The following is a 15518-nucleotide window of genomic DNA, read 5'->3' on the forward strand; positions in this document are numbered from 1 at the left end:
GGCTCCTCTCATTTCATCTGTGAAATTTACAAAACATAAACAAAGCCAAATATTGAACCTCAAGGCTCCAAAACCGGGGTTTCAATTCTCATGGTTGACGTCACAACCAGTGACAAAGATTGTTGGCTCAAGATTAAAGCATGGTCCTTGCCAACAGTACCGGCTACAAAACCAAACCTTTTTTTGTTAAGTACCTTTACACAACCTTTCGCTACCTGGTACTAAAAATAGCTTACACTATAACAGGAAGAACACATTAGGAAACCTAAACCAGTATGTTTAAAAGGAATATTGGCTTGGATCAATATTTATTGCTTTTCTCCTCAAGTAGTGTGGACACTGTAGAATTAGAAGTATTGACGTGCGCCAACCTTCTGACCTCTTGCCTTACAGAGTCCTAGAAAGGACACATGAGACGGGACACTGTAGTGTCCGACGTGTGTTTCATGTTAGAGAACCTGGGAGAGGTTTGTGTTGCTCTACCACCCCGCATTGCAGTAGGTGAGGATGCAGCAGTGCATGCTGGGATGTGGGAACAGAGGAGAGTGGACACAAGAATGTCGTGGTGTCTCTCCGGCTGGAGCTCTGTTAGCGGAAGCTGCAGTGCCAGAACCAACTCTGGCTGAGAGTATGGGAAATGGGGAGATGGATCCGCTGATCTATGTTATCACTGGCACTCAGACGTGTGTGGGTGTGTGTGTGAGTAAGTGAAAGTCGGACCGACTGTCAGTTCCCCGCTGTATGCATGAATTGTCCTTTTCTTTAGCCGCCATCGCTGTATAAGCAGCAGTTCTCTGGGCCAGAGGAGGAAGTGTCACACAGTTTCAATGAACAGGACAGAGAATAAGGGACGCTTTTAGCTACTTTAATTGTCCAGTGTGTAACATTTAGGACGCTTCATTGGCGGAAATTGAAAACCCAGGAGTGTTTGTATAAGAGTATAATCGCTTTGCATTAGAACAGAGGTCTCAGTCCATGTCCTGTGGCCTAACACTACTACACGAAAACTGGTCTGTTTTCATAATAATAATACATTAAATTACATTTATCATATACATTGTAATGGGAATTACATGCATTTAATTATATATAATCTTGTCCAGTGTTAATAGTATTAATTACAATTGTCTACATGTTTATTATCAACTGTTTTTTTTTTTTTTTCATACATTTGTTCTTTTTTGTGAACTATATATCAAACCTTTTACTTTGAAATGGTGTGCAATATCATCCTGGATATTTTTAACTTGCAATATCATGATATAGTTTTAATTTCAAATCACTGAACAGTTCATTTTTACCCAAAGTGTTTAACTTTTTTCACTTTGCCTGGCACCCATTACATTACATTACATTACATGTAGTATACATATACTGTATATGTAGCTGCTGCGCCCCTATCTGCCTCATCTTGGATGTTAATATAATGTCCAGTTTCACACACAGCATGGGCTATTTTTATGAATCAGTGTCCCCAGGCTACTTTTCTTATTTTTATTTTAAAGCACCTTACTGCCAGAGTAGAGAATTGCTGCCACACAGAACTAAAAATAGAAACCATTAGAGTCATTAGAATCAACATAAAAGCCACGAGGAGCTTCAGTTCGTCCGACCTCTGTGGTTACAATGTTTTGAGACATTAAAACTCCCTCAGGGACTTTTACTTTGAAAGACTCACATTGAAGGATGACCTCCATGTGAAGGAGGACATCAGAGACAATTATGCTGAGCCACGGCAACAGGAAGAGCAACAGTCTTTTTATTTGAATTATACAGACTTTATTTTTGTTTTTACTTATACCCAGTTGAAAGTTGGAAGTTGGTTGAAATAATCGATACAATATCATTTATCTAAAATAGATTCATTCTGTTTGTACTGTTAAAATGTAGAAAAACCTGCTTAACCTGAAGTTTTTCTTTGTCAAATCATGATCATGTCAAATCATCGACACTTAAAAACTTTGGTTTCCCACATGTTTTAAATCCAGTCAGATTTGAAAATCCTCTTGTGGAAACAGTTCAGATGAGCTGCAAAAGTCTAATTCTCTTTCATATCACATGACTTCATTCATGCTGCAAGATTAGCAAATATATGTTGCCTACCTCAGCTTTAAGAATTTAAGAGGAACATTAAGAGATGTTTAATATTTATCTTATTTTGATCTTCGGCAAATTTTCTGAGGACAGATTTAGTGAAAGAAAGTCATGATAAAAAAAAAATTCTGGAGCTACAGAACCAACAGAAAAGCTTTAAGACATCCGTCCAACTGTGCAAGAATTGAGATTTGGTTTATTCAAGTCATATATTGTACAAAAAAAACTTTGTTTAGTATCGCTTAAGACGTTGTTATTCCAAAATTCTCACAGATTGACATGAGTGCAGGAACACACATTGTACAATATAGAAAAATACACTCTTCATATTCAGAGTCAGAAAAGATTAAATTCTCTAGCACACAAACAGATGACAATGTGTAAAATCAGTGTAATGTTACTACTTTTCCATTCAGTAATAATATTGACCAATGAAAAAAGCCAAGCATCTGAAAGACTTAGATTCTGTTAGATTCTGTCACCTGTCAAAGATCTGTCAATGATTACTGACACATCTTAAAAAGGTGCTTTATGTACGATATGCGACTAGAGTTTCCAGCTTGTTTGAGGCTACACTTTATTCCTAAACCTTTTGACAAAACATACACATTAATGTGTTGAAAATTAAATTTTAAACTGACTAAACTGGCAGTGAATTCAACATGTTTCCATCATCTCTCCGATGGCACATCATGGTCATTTTATCCATTAATACAACACATTCCTTAGATACAGGAAATTAAAAATCTCTCATACAAGATAAAATAGGCAGCAACAAATTTAAACGTAATTTCAGTTACATTTCAGTTTCACACTCGCCGCGTGTATGTGTGTGTGTGTGTGTGTAGGCAAACATCTAAGGCATAAAAAGTTAGTTTGTTCAAGTGAGTACTCGCCACTGATGCCACATAACAACCACACATGAATGGACTGGTGATCTGTGGTAAGTGAAGCATGTTGTCGTGGTCAAATCAAAGTGCTTTTTCAATAGCAGGCATTGTGTGTGTGTGTGTGTGTCTTTCTATGGTTGTGAGAACATTCATGCCTTTATTGTTAGAGTTGTTGGTTAAGGTGGGAGATTAAAGAAGGCAAAGTGTGTTCTTGTATTTGTGAGGACCATGAAGTGTATAAACCATACAGTCAGGACATTTTGTCTGGTCCTCACATCTTTAAAGGGCTTTTTCTGGGTTTAAGACCTGGTTTTAAGGCTAGGGTTAGAATTGTTTTTAGGTTAGGGTTAGATTAAGGTAGTCTTTCTTAATCCTGGTCCTTAAGTATTTATTTTAAGCACATAGATACATGAGTGCACCACTGCTAATAACCACTTCTAAATCTAGTGTGTTGTGCTTGGTTTTGTAGGCAAAGTAAAAAGTTTAAGGCACAACAGTGGTTTAACAAATTTCCTCACAGATCCAATCTGTGCTTGTTGTACGTTAAAAAAGATTTGCACTTTGTCCACTTCAAACCTCACCAAGTGCCGCATCATCAGTATTACTAAATATAAACTGTTCATTTGGTTGAGTATCTCTCTTCTCAGCACTGACACCATCCATGATCTCATAAGAATCCAGGAAGGTGTTTGTCCACCATGTTTCTACTTGAGGTGTTCAATGATTGTAAAATCACCTCTCTCTGGGTCCAAACCGTTTATAAGCAAACTCCCATTTTTGGCCAGAGGTGTGGTCAAGCCCTGTAGGCCGGCCTCCTTCTCCTTCCTGTCCCGTTCATCATTGAAATTGACTGACACCGCCCTCTTTGATAGAGTGAATTCAGGGGTGGGGCTAAATCCAAGGTCCGTGGACAGCTTGCGCTTAATTGACGTCGCCCGCTGGAACTTATCGTAGATCTCGACGCTAACGCGGCGACGAGTCTCCTTGAACTCTGCCGAGACGTTAGCTGTCCACTCTGCAGCGTGAGCACGGATCTCACCCACCTGAGGAAAGAGAAACACACGGATATTCAGACAAAAACAAAAATCCGTTTTAAAGCTGCTATCAGTGAAAGTTCTGACACTTCTGACATGTTTTGTTGCCGTTTTCTTTAGGTTTTCTATCTGTTTGCATTTCATTAACACAATGCTGCTTTAATTTGTCTTTAACAGAGACGAAGGTGAACCATGATGTGATGTTAAAGGTGAGTGTCACTCTGTGAGTGATTTGCACTAGGGATGGGATGATGTGTCCGATACCGATATCACAAACTCGTTATAACAGTCAGTATTTTTTAGACCATTTATGAAGCTGTTCACAACACATTTATGCCGAGTCATCTCAAAGACATGATTCTCTAACTGTGTAACAAATGTTGTGATAAACAGCCCAAACATGACTCAGCTAAAATGCTTTTGCTGATGTTGATTTACATTTTTACTGTCTCATCCCAGTGAAGCCTGCGGCATATATGATTTTTGGATTGTATCAGATTTTTACATTTTTATCTGTCCGATTTCTGATCCAGTGATTTTGACCAACATCGGACCGATACTGATACTGACCGATACCAATTACCATCCCTAATTTGTCCACACAGCTGTTAGAATGTCCTGCCTGACGTTAGCGCTTCTGAGTTTCCTCAGGAGGAACATCAATGTGACGGGAGGATGACAGATGAGAGTCGATCTCTGTGCCGAGGTATTTAAAGGCCACTGCCTTCACCACAGTCTGTCCGTTCAGCCTTAGTGGTTCAAAGAGAGCTATACACACAGCTATACTGAGAAATACAGAGCCATCATCAGTAATTAGCTGCAACTGGATTTGCTTGAGTAAAGTTTGTCATTTTCGAATAACTGGTGGAAAAAAGCTAGTGTTTATTAGCTGATGTAGGCTGGTTGTCTGTTCAAAACATCATAACAATGCAGGATGGTTCACCTCTCCAATTCCTGCATGAGAAGCTTCATTGTCGCCAGTCCAGTTGCCTACAGCTACATTTCGTAGATGACTGACCTGGATGAATGAGATTCTTCACAAACATCCATAGAGACTCATGAGGAACTTACTGTGGCAATGATTTCACTGTAACAGACATTTAAAAGTTACACTCTAAAGTTCCCACACTTGCACACTAATAAAGTTGCATTTCACATTATTTGTCAGAGCTGATTATCAGCAGTGAAGATACAGTAGCTGGAAGCTTCAGATAATCTGAATTACCAGCACGCTAACCAATGCACTTTCAGTCTACACAATTTTAAAGACTCCAAACACAAGGCCTCTGTGACCTTTGTTTGAGTTTGATTTGATTTAACCTTGTTGAAAAAGGTACCCTTCAGAACTGTGTATTCACACTGTGACCGCTCTGAAAACTCTGTGTTGGTGCATTGAAGGACGCCCAAAACCAGTCAATAACCAAATCGCATTATTCCTTTAATGATGAACAGTTGGTCTATTTTAACTGTCCCTGTTTAACGTGAACTCTCCAGTGAATTAAGGAGAGTCAGAAGACAATGCGGTCCCAAAGTTGAAGATGAAACATTATGACGAGAGGAACATGTTAGTTAAAGGATCGCATTTGACCATTACTTTAACTCTGCACATTTAAAAGTATTGCATAATGGAGTATAAATCTGGCCTAACATGTTTAATCAGAAACGTGTTTAATCTCCTACTCATATGTGAGATAATGAATGTTTGTGGAGTCTCTGTCATTTTAATCCTCTCATATTTGTCTTTATTTATTGGTATATATCTAGATAAATTAACTGATAACCACATTATTGCACACTGTTCTAATAATATCTCCCACTTCCTCTTACTGATATATACAAGGCATGTACTATGAGTGGTGGACAGTCAATTAGATTAGAAAACAGTCTTATCATGAAAATGATGAAAATTAGGTTAAGCGCGGGGCAGGAGTTCAGGTGAGGACAGGTGGGGTGTTGTGTAATCTGTGTGTCACTGTTGTTAAAGAAAGCACACTCATACCTCTTCTTTGGTCCTCTTGGAAATGACTCTCAGCCAGTCTCCGATCATGCTGAGGATGGCAGCGAAGTAGGCCAGTCCCACCAGGATCCAGAACCATACGATTGGTTTATAGTAATCCAGGTACTCGATCTCTGACCCACCTAGACACAGAGAAAATAACAGGTTTTTACATTTGATGGGACCGATGTGTATGGTTAAAAAAAAACAAAAAAAAAAGTTTTCTTGATTAAAATATCTACCTGCTACAAAGTCTCCAAACCCGATGGTCGTCAGGGTGATGACCACAAAGTAAAGTGACTCCAGTGCAGACCAACCCTCAATGTACTTAAATATGGCTGCTGGGAGAGCTACGAACAGCAAACAGCCAAACAAGACGAAGAGCAGAGTGGAGATGACGCGGATCTTCGTCTGACTGATGTTCCAGTGCTGTGGGTCAAATGAAGACTGGTTTGTGCTCATTCATTTCATTTGTACTCATGCATGTATTATGACCATGTATGGAACAGAAAAAAGACACAGCAATACCACTGGAAATCACCGGGGGCAGTGTAGCCAAGGAAAGACCTTTTTCGAGGCGGACATTTTGCATGTTGGTAGGAAACAATGACAACGCTGCCACATTTTTACATCTCTTTTAAGGACGTACGTTATCGAAACATCTTGCACCTTCGCCATGTTTGTTGTAGTCAGACATTCTCTGCTCTGTGCTGCTCTCTAGTGGATGCACAGTTTAACAACTTGATTGGATGGAATTATTTAAAAGTAACATCTTTTGAAGTCGATGCATCTTTTTCATACGGGAACAATTTTGTGTCTGTGATTGTGTTTTGATATCCACCTGTTTAAAACACACAAATGCATTTCTTATACAGATGAATGGAGGCAACACTGCAGCCACGGGAGAATGACTAATTGTGTTGGTATGTTGTTTACATTTGTGAAAGAATTCAAATTTTTTTTCAGCGTACATGAGGCAAAGTCAGGACTGAAAATATCAAAGGGAAGGACTTTCATAACTCATCAACGATCACAAAGGTTGCCATAGTGATGGACACATCTCTGGTTGACTGGAAGAGCTATGTGGGAACAAGGTACAAGATATATATTTTTTTAACAATTCATCATCAAACAGCTGTTTGAAGTGAAATGAAAAAAAAAAAATAAATAGCCAGATGCTAAAGTGAAATTGTTCCTTTGGGTGCAGTGGTCACACAAAGCAATTAGTCTTACACGCACACACTGAATTGAACTTTTGTCCCCTGTCCTCGGCCTTAATCATTACCGACTCCCTCGGGTGCCTGAGAGCAGCAGAGGGAGCAAATCATTCTGAATTACGACGTGGATTCACAGATCTGCTTCATTTCATTCAAGATGACAAAGCAACTAACTCGCATCCCTGTAGCAACCCTGTGGCTTAAAACCTGAGTTAAGCTTTTAATCAATTATTGTCAGTTTAGACTAAAATCAGCTCCTGATGTATAGACATCCGATCAGTAGACTCTGTCACTGAGATTTATTCATCGTGAATTATTCATCAGTACACGTTCTGTAGCTGCAGCTAACTTAAATTAATCTGAGGATTATTTTCTCAAGTAGCTGATAAAGACATACGATGTCCTCAAATATCTTCACATTTAAGAGAAAAATGGGGAAATAGTGAATTTCTATTTAAAACTCACTCTACTCATTTTTTAATAACTCAACGCCTAATTTCAATGTAGATTTTTATTTTACTTGCTGATGCTGTCCACACCAGAGTTGTCTCGTGGCCCCCCAATCCATTAGATTTGGCTCACCACCTAATATCCTCTTATAATGAAATCATGTATAGACAGAATAGGATATATCTGCTCCCAATATTATAGTAGTAACAATAAGACATATAGTTGTAATTATCACATTATTAACATTAAATTACATACTGTATATAAGCGTGTTTGGTGTTTATTTAACCTTTATTTAACCAGATAGAAGACCCATTTAGATCAAGATGTCTTTCACAAGGGTGACCTGGGCAAGAAAGGCAGCATCACACGTCATAGTTGATACAGACAGGGAGATAATAGTTACAAAATAAACACTGAAATATAAAAGTGCAAGGCAATAGACAAATAAAGTGCAGGAATTAAAGAACACAAGCACTGTTCAATGGATTCCTGTTGTCAGTCTTTTAAGTTGGGGTGGAAAGCTCCCAGTGAAATAAATGTTGGTTAATTTAGTTGTCAGGAGGGTTTTCCAAGCAGAAGAGGCGAGAAACTAAAAGCTTTTTTTCCCATTTCGGTCCAAACACGGGGAGTAGACAGGTACAAAATGTCAACGTAAGACCTAATGGCTTTTTGTTCTCTGAGGAAAAGTGCATAACCAAGCAAAGAAGAGCCTTATAAACCAGAGTTATCCAGTGTGTGTGTAGCATCTTACATTCAAGGAAGGCTTTCTAATTTCACTTGTCCACATTATTATTTACTTAGTTTTCAACTTATCTCTCTGTTTTTGATATTAATAGATTTATTTTGCATCATGAATATGTTATAATTGTGAAGTAAACATTGTTCCATGTCGGAAAAAAAGCACATTTACTCTGAACTGCTGTCAAATATCATCATAAATATCTTTATTGCTGATTCCAAGTTGCTGCCTGCAGTCCATTAACCTGTGTGAACTCTTCTTTCTCCACATGTGTGTTTGTTTGTGAGGATGAGAGAGTGAAATAATGAATGAATGAGTGAATAATTCTGCAGTTCCTCACTCACCACAAACATTTTCTCCACTCGGGCGATTCCTTTGCCAAATATGGTGCCGAGCTGATCCCCGACACCAGCCAGAAGGAAGCCGAACAGAGGGATTCCGAGCAGTGCGTAGATGATACAGAATATTCTTCCTCCCTCTGTGTGAGGAGAGATGTTCCCGAAACCTGCAGAGAGGACAGAGAGAGGTTGAGACAGGAGACGGGGACAACGGATGTTTGGTCGACTCTGGTTTCATAATGTTTGATATAACACTCCCTGTTAAAGATCCAATAGGCAATACTTGTGCACCACTAGTCATCACCATTACTGCCACTAGGGGTCTCTCTCTCTCTCTCTCTCTCTCTCTCACTCTCTCTCTTTCTTGCAATCAAGTTCATGACGTTGCGGAGCTGAGCTTCTGTTCACTTCCTCTCTGTCTTTTTCCTGAAGTCACTTTTTATTGTGTTTTAGTGTGTGTGTGTCAGTCATACCGATGGTTGTGATGACAGTCCCTGCAAAGAAAAAGGCAGAGTTCAGGTCCCACAGGCTGCTGTGGTTGGTCAGTGTCCCTGCAGGGTTCACTCCTGAGCGGACAGCAGACACAACTTGCTGGAGGCAAAGAGAGAGAGAAACAGAAATGATGCCATCCTTCTTTAAAAACAAAGACATGAGTTATGTTACGTTCTGTCTGTAAATAATGTTGTCATAATACACTAAAGCAGGTGCTTTGGAGATGTGTTTCTTTTGCCCTTTTACCCTATATTAGCTGGGATTGGCACCAGCAACCGCTGCAACCCTCATGTGGAGGATAAAGTGAGTGAATGAATGAATATTCAAAATGTGAGATGGCTGCAGAAAAGACAAAACATGAGAGCTGAGTCTCAGGAAAGTTGGGATCTGTCCATGGTTCTGAAACCACTGCAGCTGTGTGATAGCCACACACCAAGAAATTCAAGCCAAAGCAGGAGTCTTGAATGGCATCATGGGCCACTCAAAAATGAGCCTATTTCTCAGCTGATTCAATAAGTCAGTAAATGTTTTCCTATCAAAATGTTCAGGTCTTCTTCAATACAGTAGGATGTCCATTTTGTAAATGATTTTCCCATTAAAAGCAAAAGGGATCATGATTGAGGCTAGTACTATCCAATATGTGCATGATTGTGGGTATACTGTAGTTGTATTGTATTGGACAAGCTCTCAGTCAACTCCATCCCTTTCAATTATAGTTATTTTGTGTTTAAAAAAACAACAACAAAAAACTGCAAAAATACTAAACTTCAGGCTTTAAGGTAAGAACCTACAAACCAACACATGTTTGGCAAAGTAAAGTAAAGTCCACCTCACCTTGACCAGCTCCTCCAGCTGACTCTGGTTCACACAGGTGTGTCTCGACAGGAACTCCAGCTTCTGGGAGAGGATGGCCAAGCGCTGGGCACTGGGAGAGAAAAATTAACTTCATGTTTGCTGATCATAATGTGAGGACTTCTCAAAGGAGTGAAGGTAAAATTTTTATTTATTTGTTGAAATCCTCTCCTGGTATCATCAATAAATAAAATAGTTTGGTATAATAACTTTTTTGTTTTTTTTACAGGTCGTGTGTGTTCTGTGTGTTGAAGGCGGCGCTCTGATGAGAGAGCACACAGGAGAGGTGGTATGTATCTGCTTCAGTTACAGTGTTGCCTGTTTTCATAAACTGCCACCAGACAACTTTATTTATTTATGGCTATTTGGACATGACGTGAAGGATCTCAACAAATCAAACTTTAAAAACTATATATTTCCATCTTCACAAATTAAACCAGTGGTTCTCAAACTGAGCTCTTGAAGTAACACCATTATTGCCAACGTTAAAATACAGTGGTGTAACTAGGCAGAAAGGAGGCAGATTTAAATCCTCTATAATAAGATCATTTGCTCTCTCGTCCTCTTCGTCACATATACTTCAGACACTGGTATAGTGACATTAGATGAAGATGGAGCAAGAGATAAGGTGACTCTAATTATTATTATTTATTAAATGTATTCATGTTTTGTTACTTGTTTCATTTTCTTCACACTCAAGTCAAAATTCCTCAGCTTTACTCCGATCACATTTTAGTGATCGGACATTTTCCTCCAAGTACCACCAGAAGAAGCTTGCGCACCACTGGTGGCACACGTACCATAGTTTGAGAACCAAGGCTTTAGACTAATAGATATTTAGATAATTAAACAGAATGATTGCAGAGGTGTTAATGGTCATTTTGTGCTCAGATTAACTCGATTACAGTCTCCCAAACAAGTTTGTTTTATTGACCTCTTCAAATTAAAATTATGACTTTAATATAGTTAATTTGATTGGTTTGAAGCTCAGACACAAACTGTCAAAAATCATTGGAAAGATCAATTTTCCGTTATTTATTTGAAGGAGGTTATTTGCACTTAAATGCATATTTTTTCCATAGCTGAGACGTCAGGTTGATGGCAATAATCAATAAATGTGTTGAACTGTAGTCGTTTTAAACAATTCTGTACCAGAGAGCAGAGAGAGAGAGATTCACCACAGTACTCTCAGGTTAAGGAGAGAACAGTTGCCTTTAAAAATCATTTTGCTTTAAAAAAAAAGCTGATAAGACTCTGCAGTTTATGCCTCGTAAAACACTGTAGTCGTAAACGTATGGATGGGTGGACTCAGGATGGGGTGGGGGTTTTCAGTTTTCAGGCTGTGAATCAGTCAGGAGACATATTTCACATGTGTTTACCTCTCGTGAGGCTGCTCCAGAGTCCTGAAGACTGCTGCTCCCATCACCAGGTACAAAACCACCAAGAGAAAGATGGCCGACACCGTCTTCCATTTCATGACTGTGGCAACAACCTACGACATTTAAACTTATCAGATCAGTCAAGACACATCCAAACAGGAGGCTCATATACTGTAATGTGGACTTTGTTTCTCTTTCTCACCTCACTCTCCTCACGGGGAGTCAATGTGATTGGCTTTGTGGAGAATGAGAGGCGGGGCTTAGTGTTGTGAGTGGCAGATTTAGGGTCCAATAAGTCCGGTGCTGCCACTGGTGAAGGAAACAAGGTTGAAAATGTCATTAAATGTCACTCTTCTTTCCTTCCTTGCCTCTGGTAACTTGACCTCTGTCGATACGTTAAGCCGTTTTGTTTTAAATAGGTACTTATTCAATACGTATTTATGAAAACAATGCAAAAAAGCCTTAAATATGCAGTGTGTAGTTTCTGCTGCTAACAGAAGACCTAGTTTACTGATGTTGGCAAGCAGCTTGGGGTCATGGGAAATGTTGTCTTATCGTATTTGGTTCCTCTGTGTGTTTGTGTTGTACTTGGAGAGAGCTTTGGCGCCAGATTGCACAGTAAACAGCGGAGTCGTCATCATTTATTAATGACAAATTAAAAAAAAAAAAACAGAAGACAGTACACAGGCTCACTCGTACCAAATATTTCCATCCTCACTCTGACGTTTAGATAAAGCCTATGACGTCATTACCTGCCATTAAAATCAAACAGTCCTCTACTTTGAATGAAAAATACAGATTTAAAATGTTGGTAATGTATCATAATAGTCAACAAACATATAATATTGAAATATATAATATTATACAATTATTAATCGAGTAATTGTTGCAGCCCTTTAGATTTACAGTTTGTCTTTGTCAGCTGGTTTTGGATAATTTATTCAAATCAAAGGTCGGTTTTTTTTTTAGTAAAAATGGAGAAATTACAAGTGTGATAAGACTCAGTTTATCTAAAGACATCTGAACCTTCTGCATTTATTTATTAAAATCACCAGTTCAGATCCCTGTTCATTCAGCGACAGATCAGTTTAGTAACATGAATTCAAACCCCGTGAGACACAATTTAAGTTGTTAAAGTTGTACAAAATACAAGTGTATAATGTTTTGTCTCTGTATTGTGCAGTCTGATTATGAACATGTGACTCTCTGTGGGAGTCTGTGTGTGATGACTGAGCACAGGCTAGAATTTAATTCAAGAGAGAAAAGAGCAGCAACTATTGAGGAGCGGATATGGGAGGGTGTGGAGGTGGAGTCTGCTCAGGATCACTCAGACAGGCAGGGAAATTAATAAAGATGAGGCCTTTTAAAGACAGAGGAAGAAGCACTCCCTGTTATTTTTTAACAAACTGAGAGATCACGTCAGACTCTGTACTGTATTTTATAATGGAATGGAAAAAGTACATTGGCAGAAATTGATATAATACAATTTAATTTTCTAGTTATGTTTGTCATCTCTGACCTAAAGAAGCTTTAAAATCATCAACAAAGGTAAAGCTCTAATTATCTGACATGTGTTGCTATATGCTACAGATGTCGATTCATCTGAAAAACGTCACTTTCCCTCCAGGTTAATCCAGATTATACATACTCTACTGAACTGGTTGTCTGAATGAAATAATCTCTCAATCCCAGCAGCAAGAAACAACACATTTCTGCACATAAATATTAGTCACCCTGAAGTGGTGGGTAAAATATGGGAAACTCAGTTTAGGTGTATTTAGTTTTCAAATCAAATAAATAATAAAATGGAGAAATTCAGAATTAAATTCAAATAATGTAAGAAGTGAGGATAAAAAAGTTAGAGAGAGGAATTCAGATGTTTAGAGAAGGAATACTTTAGATCTTAAATCTGACTACTGACTTTATTCTGAATGAGACATTATTCAGATCATTATTCATATTTACACAAGTTACTGTTGACATGTTGCCTACTGTAGTCCAATTACAATTTCCACTATGGTGAAACAGGCTGATTAAAACACATATGCATGTCTAAATAGTGCAAGATCACAATTCTCCACAAGCCTTAAGTATAACTCAACTCATAAGTTCTGGTAACCAAAGTGTCCTGTTCAGACTGTTCAGACTTGTCTGAATCTGATTATTGTTGCACAGGCATATCATTTATATAGTCATAGACTTACATTTGTTTCACTTAACCCTGATTTAACTGTGGACACATCACTATTAGACAAGACTGGCCAATTGAGAGAGAGGAGAGGAGGGAGGAGTGTTCTTAGGGCATGACCTTCTACACTTCGTATCATTCCTTCTGGAATATTTATTATTGATCATATTGAAATGGTAGCTGTAGTTTTTAATATGTTGTCTCCTTTTGTCGATGATCAACTTCAAACAATAAGAATTTCTTCCATATTCTTTTCCCTCGCTCTCTCCTCATCGTTCTGTATTTTATGTTCCACTTGTTCCATCTGAATTTACAGACATGAAGTTTGAATTGAATGAGTTTCAGTGGAACTTTTCTCTCTCCACGTCACCGCCTCTGTACTCACTTCTTGTCGTTGTCTATCCGATGCCCTCCGCTCTCCTCTTCTCCTCATCCGAGGCTCTCACTGCGTTTAGGGGAATCTTTCCTCTCCTGCGTGTCTCCTTCCTGCGTCGCCGAGGCGGTAAGGAGAACAGGCGCTCCGTGTTTATGTCGCTCCTCTCTTCTTCGTCTTCTTCTTCTGCTGATGATGATGATCGGACACGGATTACACGCTGTTAGAACTCTATTGTCTCCACGTGTTTGGACAGAGAGCGAGAGAGAAAGATGTCTCTGGTCTGTCCCTCCGTCTGTTCGTCCTCCTCCAACTGTTCTCTCGCATCCACTGCGCGCCGAGTGCGCACTGGCTTTTTGAGCGCACAGGGTGGAGGTGCGGGAGGAGGAGGAGAGGGGGTGAAGGTGCAGGGCACAGACGGGGAGGTGGTTCCCACACAGGGAGTCTCAGACGACCCCATCTCATTTGACTGCATGCTGATTAATTTACCACAAGTGAGAACAGTGTAAACCTCTCTGTGTCCTTTCATTGTCCAAATGCAAAGAGACAAAAAACATAATCAAGTTCATAAAAGTTTACTGAATTATTGGTGTAAACAATAACAACAACCGCAATTGTATACTGCTCACAACTCAAAGCATTTTGATACATGTAAGTGCCAAAGTTATGAGATAATTGTTTGTATTTGTCTTTTACCACCTGCCAAAGGGACTACAAATGTAAACTAAAGACAACAAAAGAGGACTTAAAAAGTACAGTGTGAACACAAGTAGGCAGCTTTATGGAAACCCTATTTCAGTATCTCGCTGCAATATGAATATTTTTCTAAAAAGCGTTGTGCTCGTCAGGAAATGTGTTGCAGTAGCATGAAAGTCTGAATCCAATCTCACAGCTCAATGGTTTGTTGAGATTAACAGATTTATATGGACACCTTATCAACCTCCCCTTAATTATTTATTATTTATTAAATAAAACAACAACATTATTATCAGCAGAGGCACCAGAAAGAGCAGCCTCTCATTCTGTTTGGATAAATCCTTTGTCATTTGTCATTTTGCAGACAATTGAATTCATCTTTTGACGACATGGATGGGTCCGTTGCTCTAGTTTTGTTAGTTTGTAAACTGAGACAGTGAACATTGACGGAGCCTCAAGTGTCTGAAACATGTTTTCTCTTGAATGGCCTTCTGATCGGAGGGCAACGCCACTGGTTTGTATGTAAATCTTTAGATAGATGCAGGACATGCATCAGGGTGTGGCTATGATTGACAGTTAGCAACATCCAATAGTTTTGTTACAGCTGAAGTTGGGCAAAACACACGTAAAGTCTGATTTAAAAATCAGAATGACAGTGTTTCCACCCTGAAGACGACTCAGATGTTTACTGTAGCATGGGACTTATGCAATGGAAATGTTCTCTTAATATTTAACCCGTATAGGTACAGTAAACAGCTCATTTATTACCAAACTGTA

At 39.0% G+C, this 15518-nt stretch overlaps 1 protein-coding gene across 1 annotated transcript; it reads right to left on the reverse strand.

Annotated features, from left to right (window-relative positions):
• Positions 1-3285: 3285 nt before the first annotated feature.
• LOC122772029 (potassium channel subfamily K member 2-like) lies at positions 3286-14359 on the reverse strand. The gene is made up of 9 exons (XM_044029660.1): positions 14058-14359; positions 11687-11793; positions 11485-11597; positions 10088-10178; positions 9235-9352; positions 8768-8928; positions 6257-6443; positions 6018-6157; positions 3286-4027 (listed from the first exon to the last, which is right to left on the reverse strand). Coding segments are annotated over exons 1-9 (1257 nt in total). The 5' UTR covers positions 14059-14359; the 3' UTR covers positions 3286-3688.
• Between the last annotated feature and the right edge of the window lie 1159 nt (positions 14360-15518).

The sequence above is a fragment of the Solea senegalensis genome, linkage group LG7, assembly GCF_019176455.1.
Source record: "Solea senegalensis isolate Sse05_10M linkage group LG7, IFAPA_SoseM_1, whole genome shotgun sequence".
Lineage (NCBI taxonomy): Eukaryota > Metazoa > Chordata > Actinopteri > Pleuronectiformes > Soleidae > Solea > Solea senegalensis.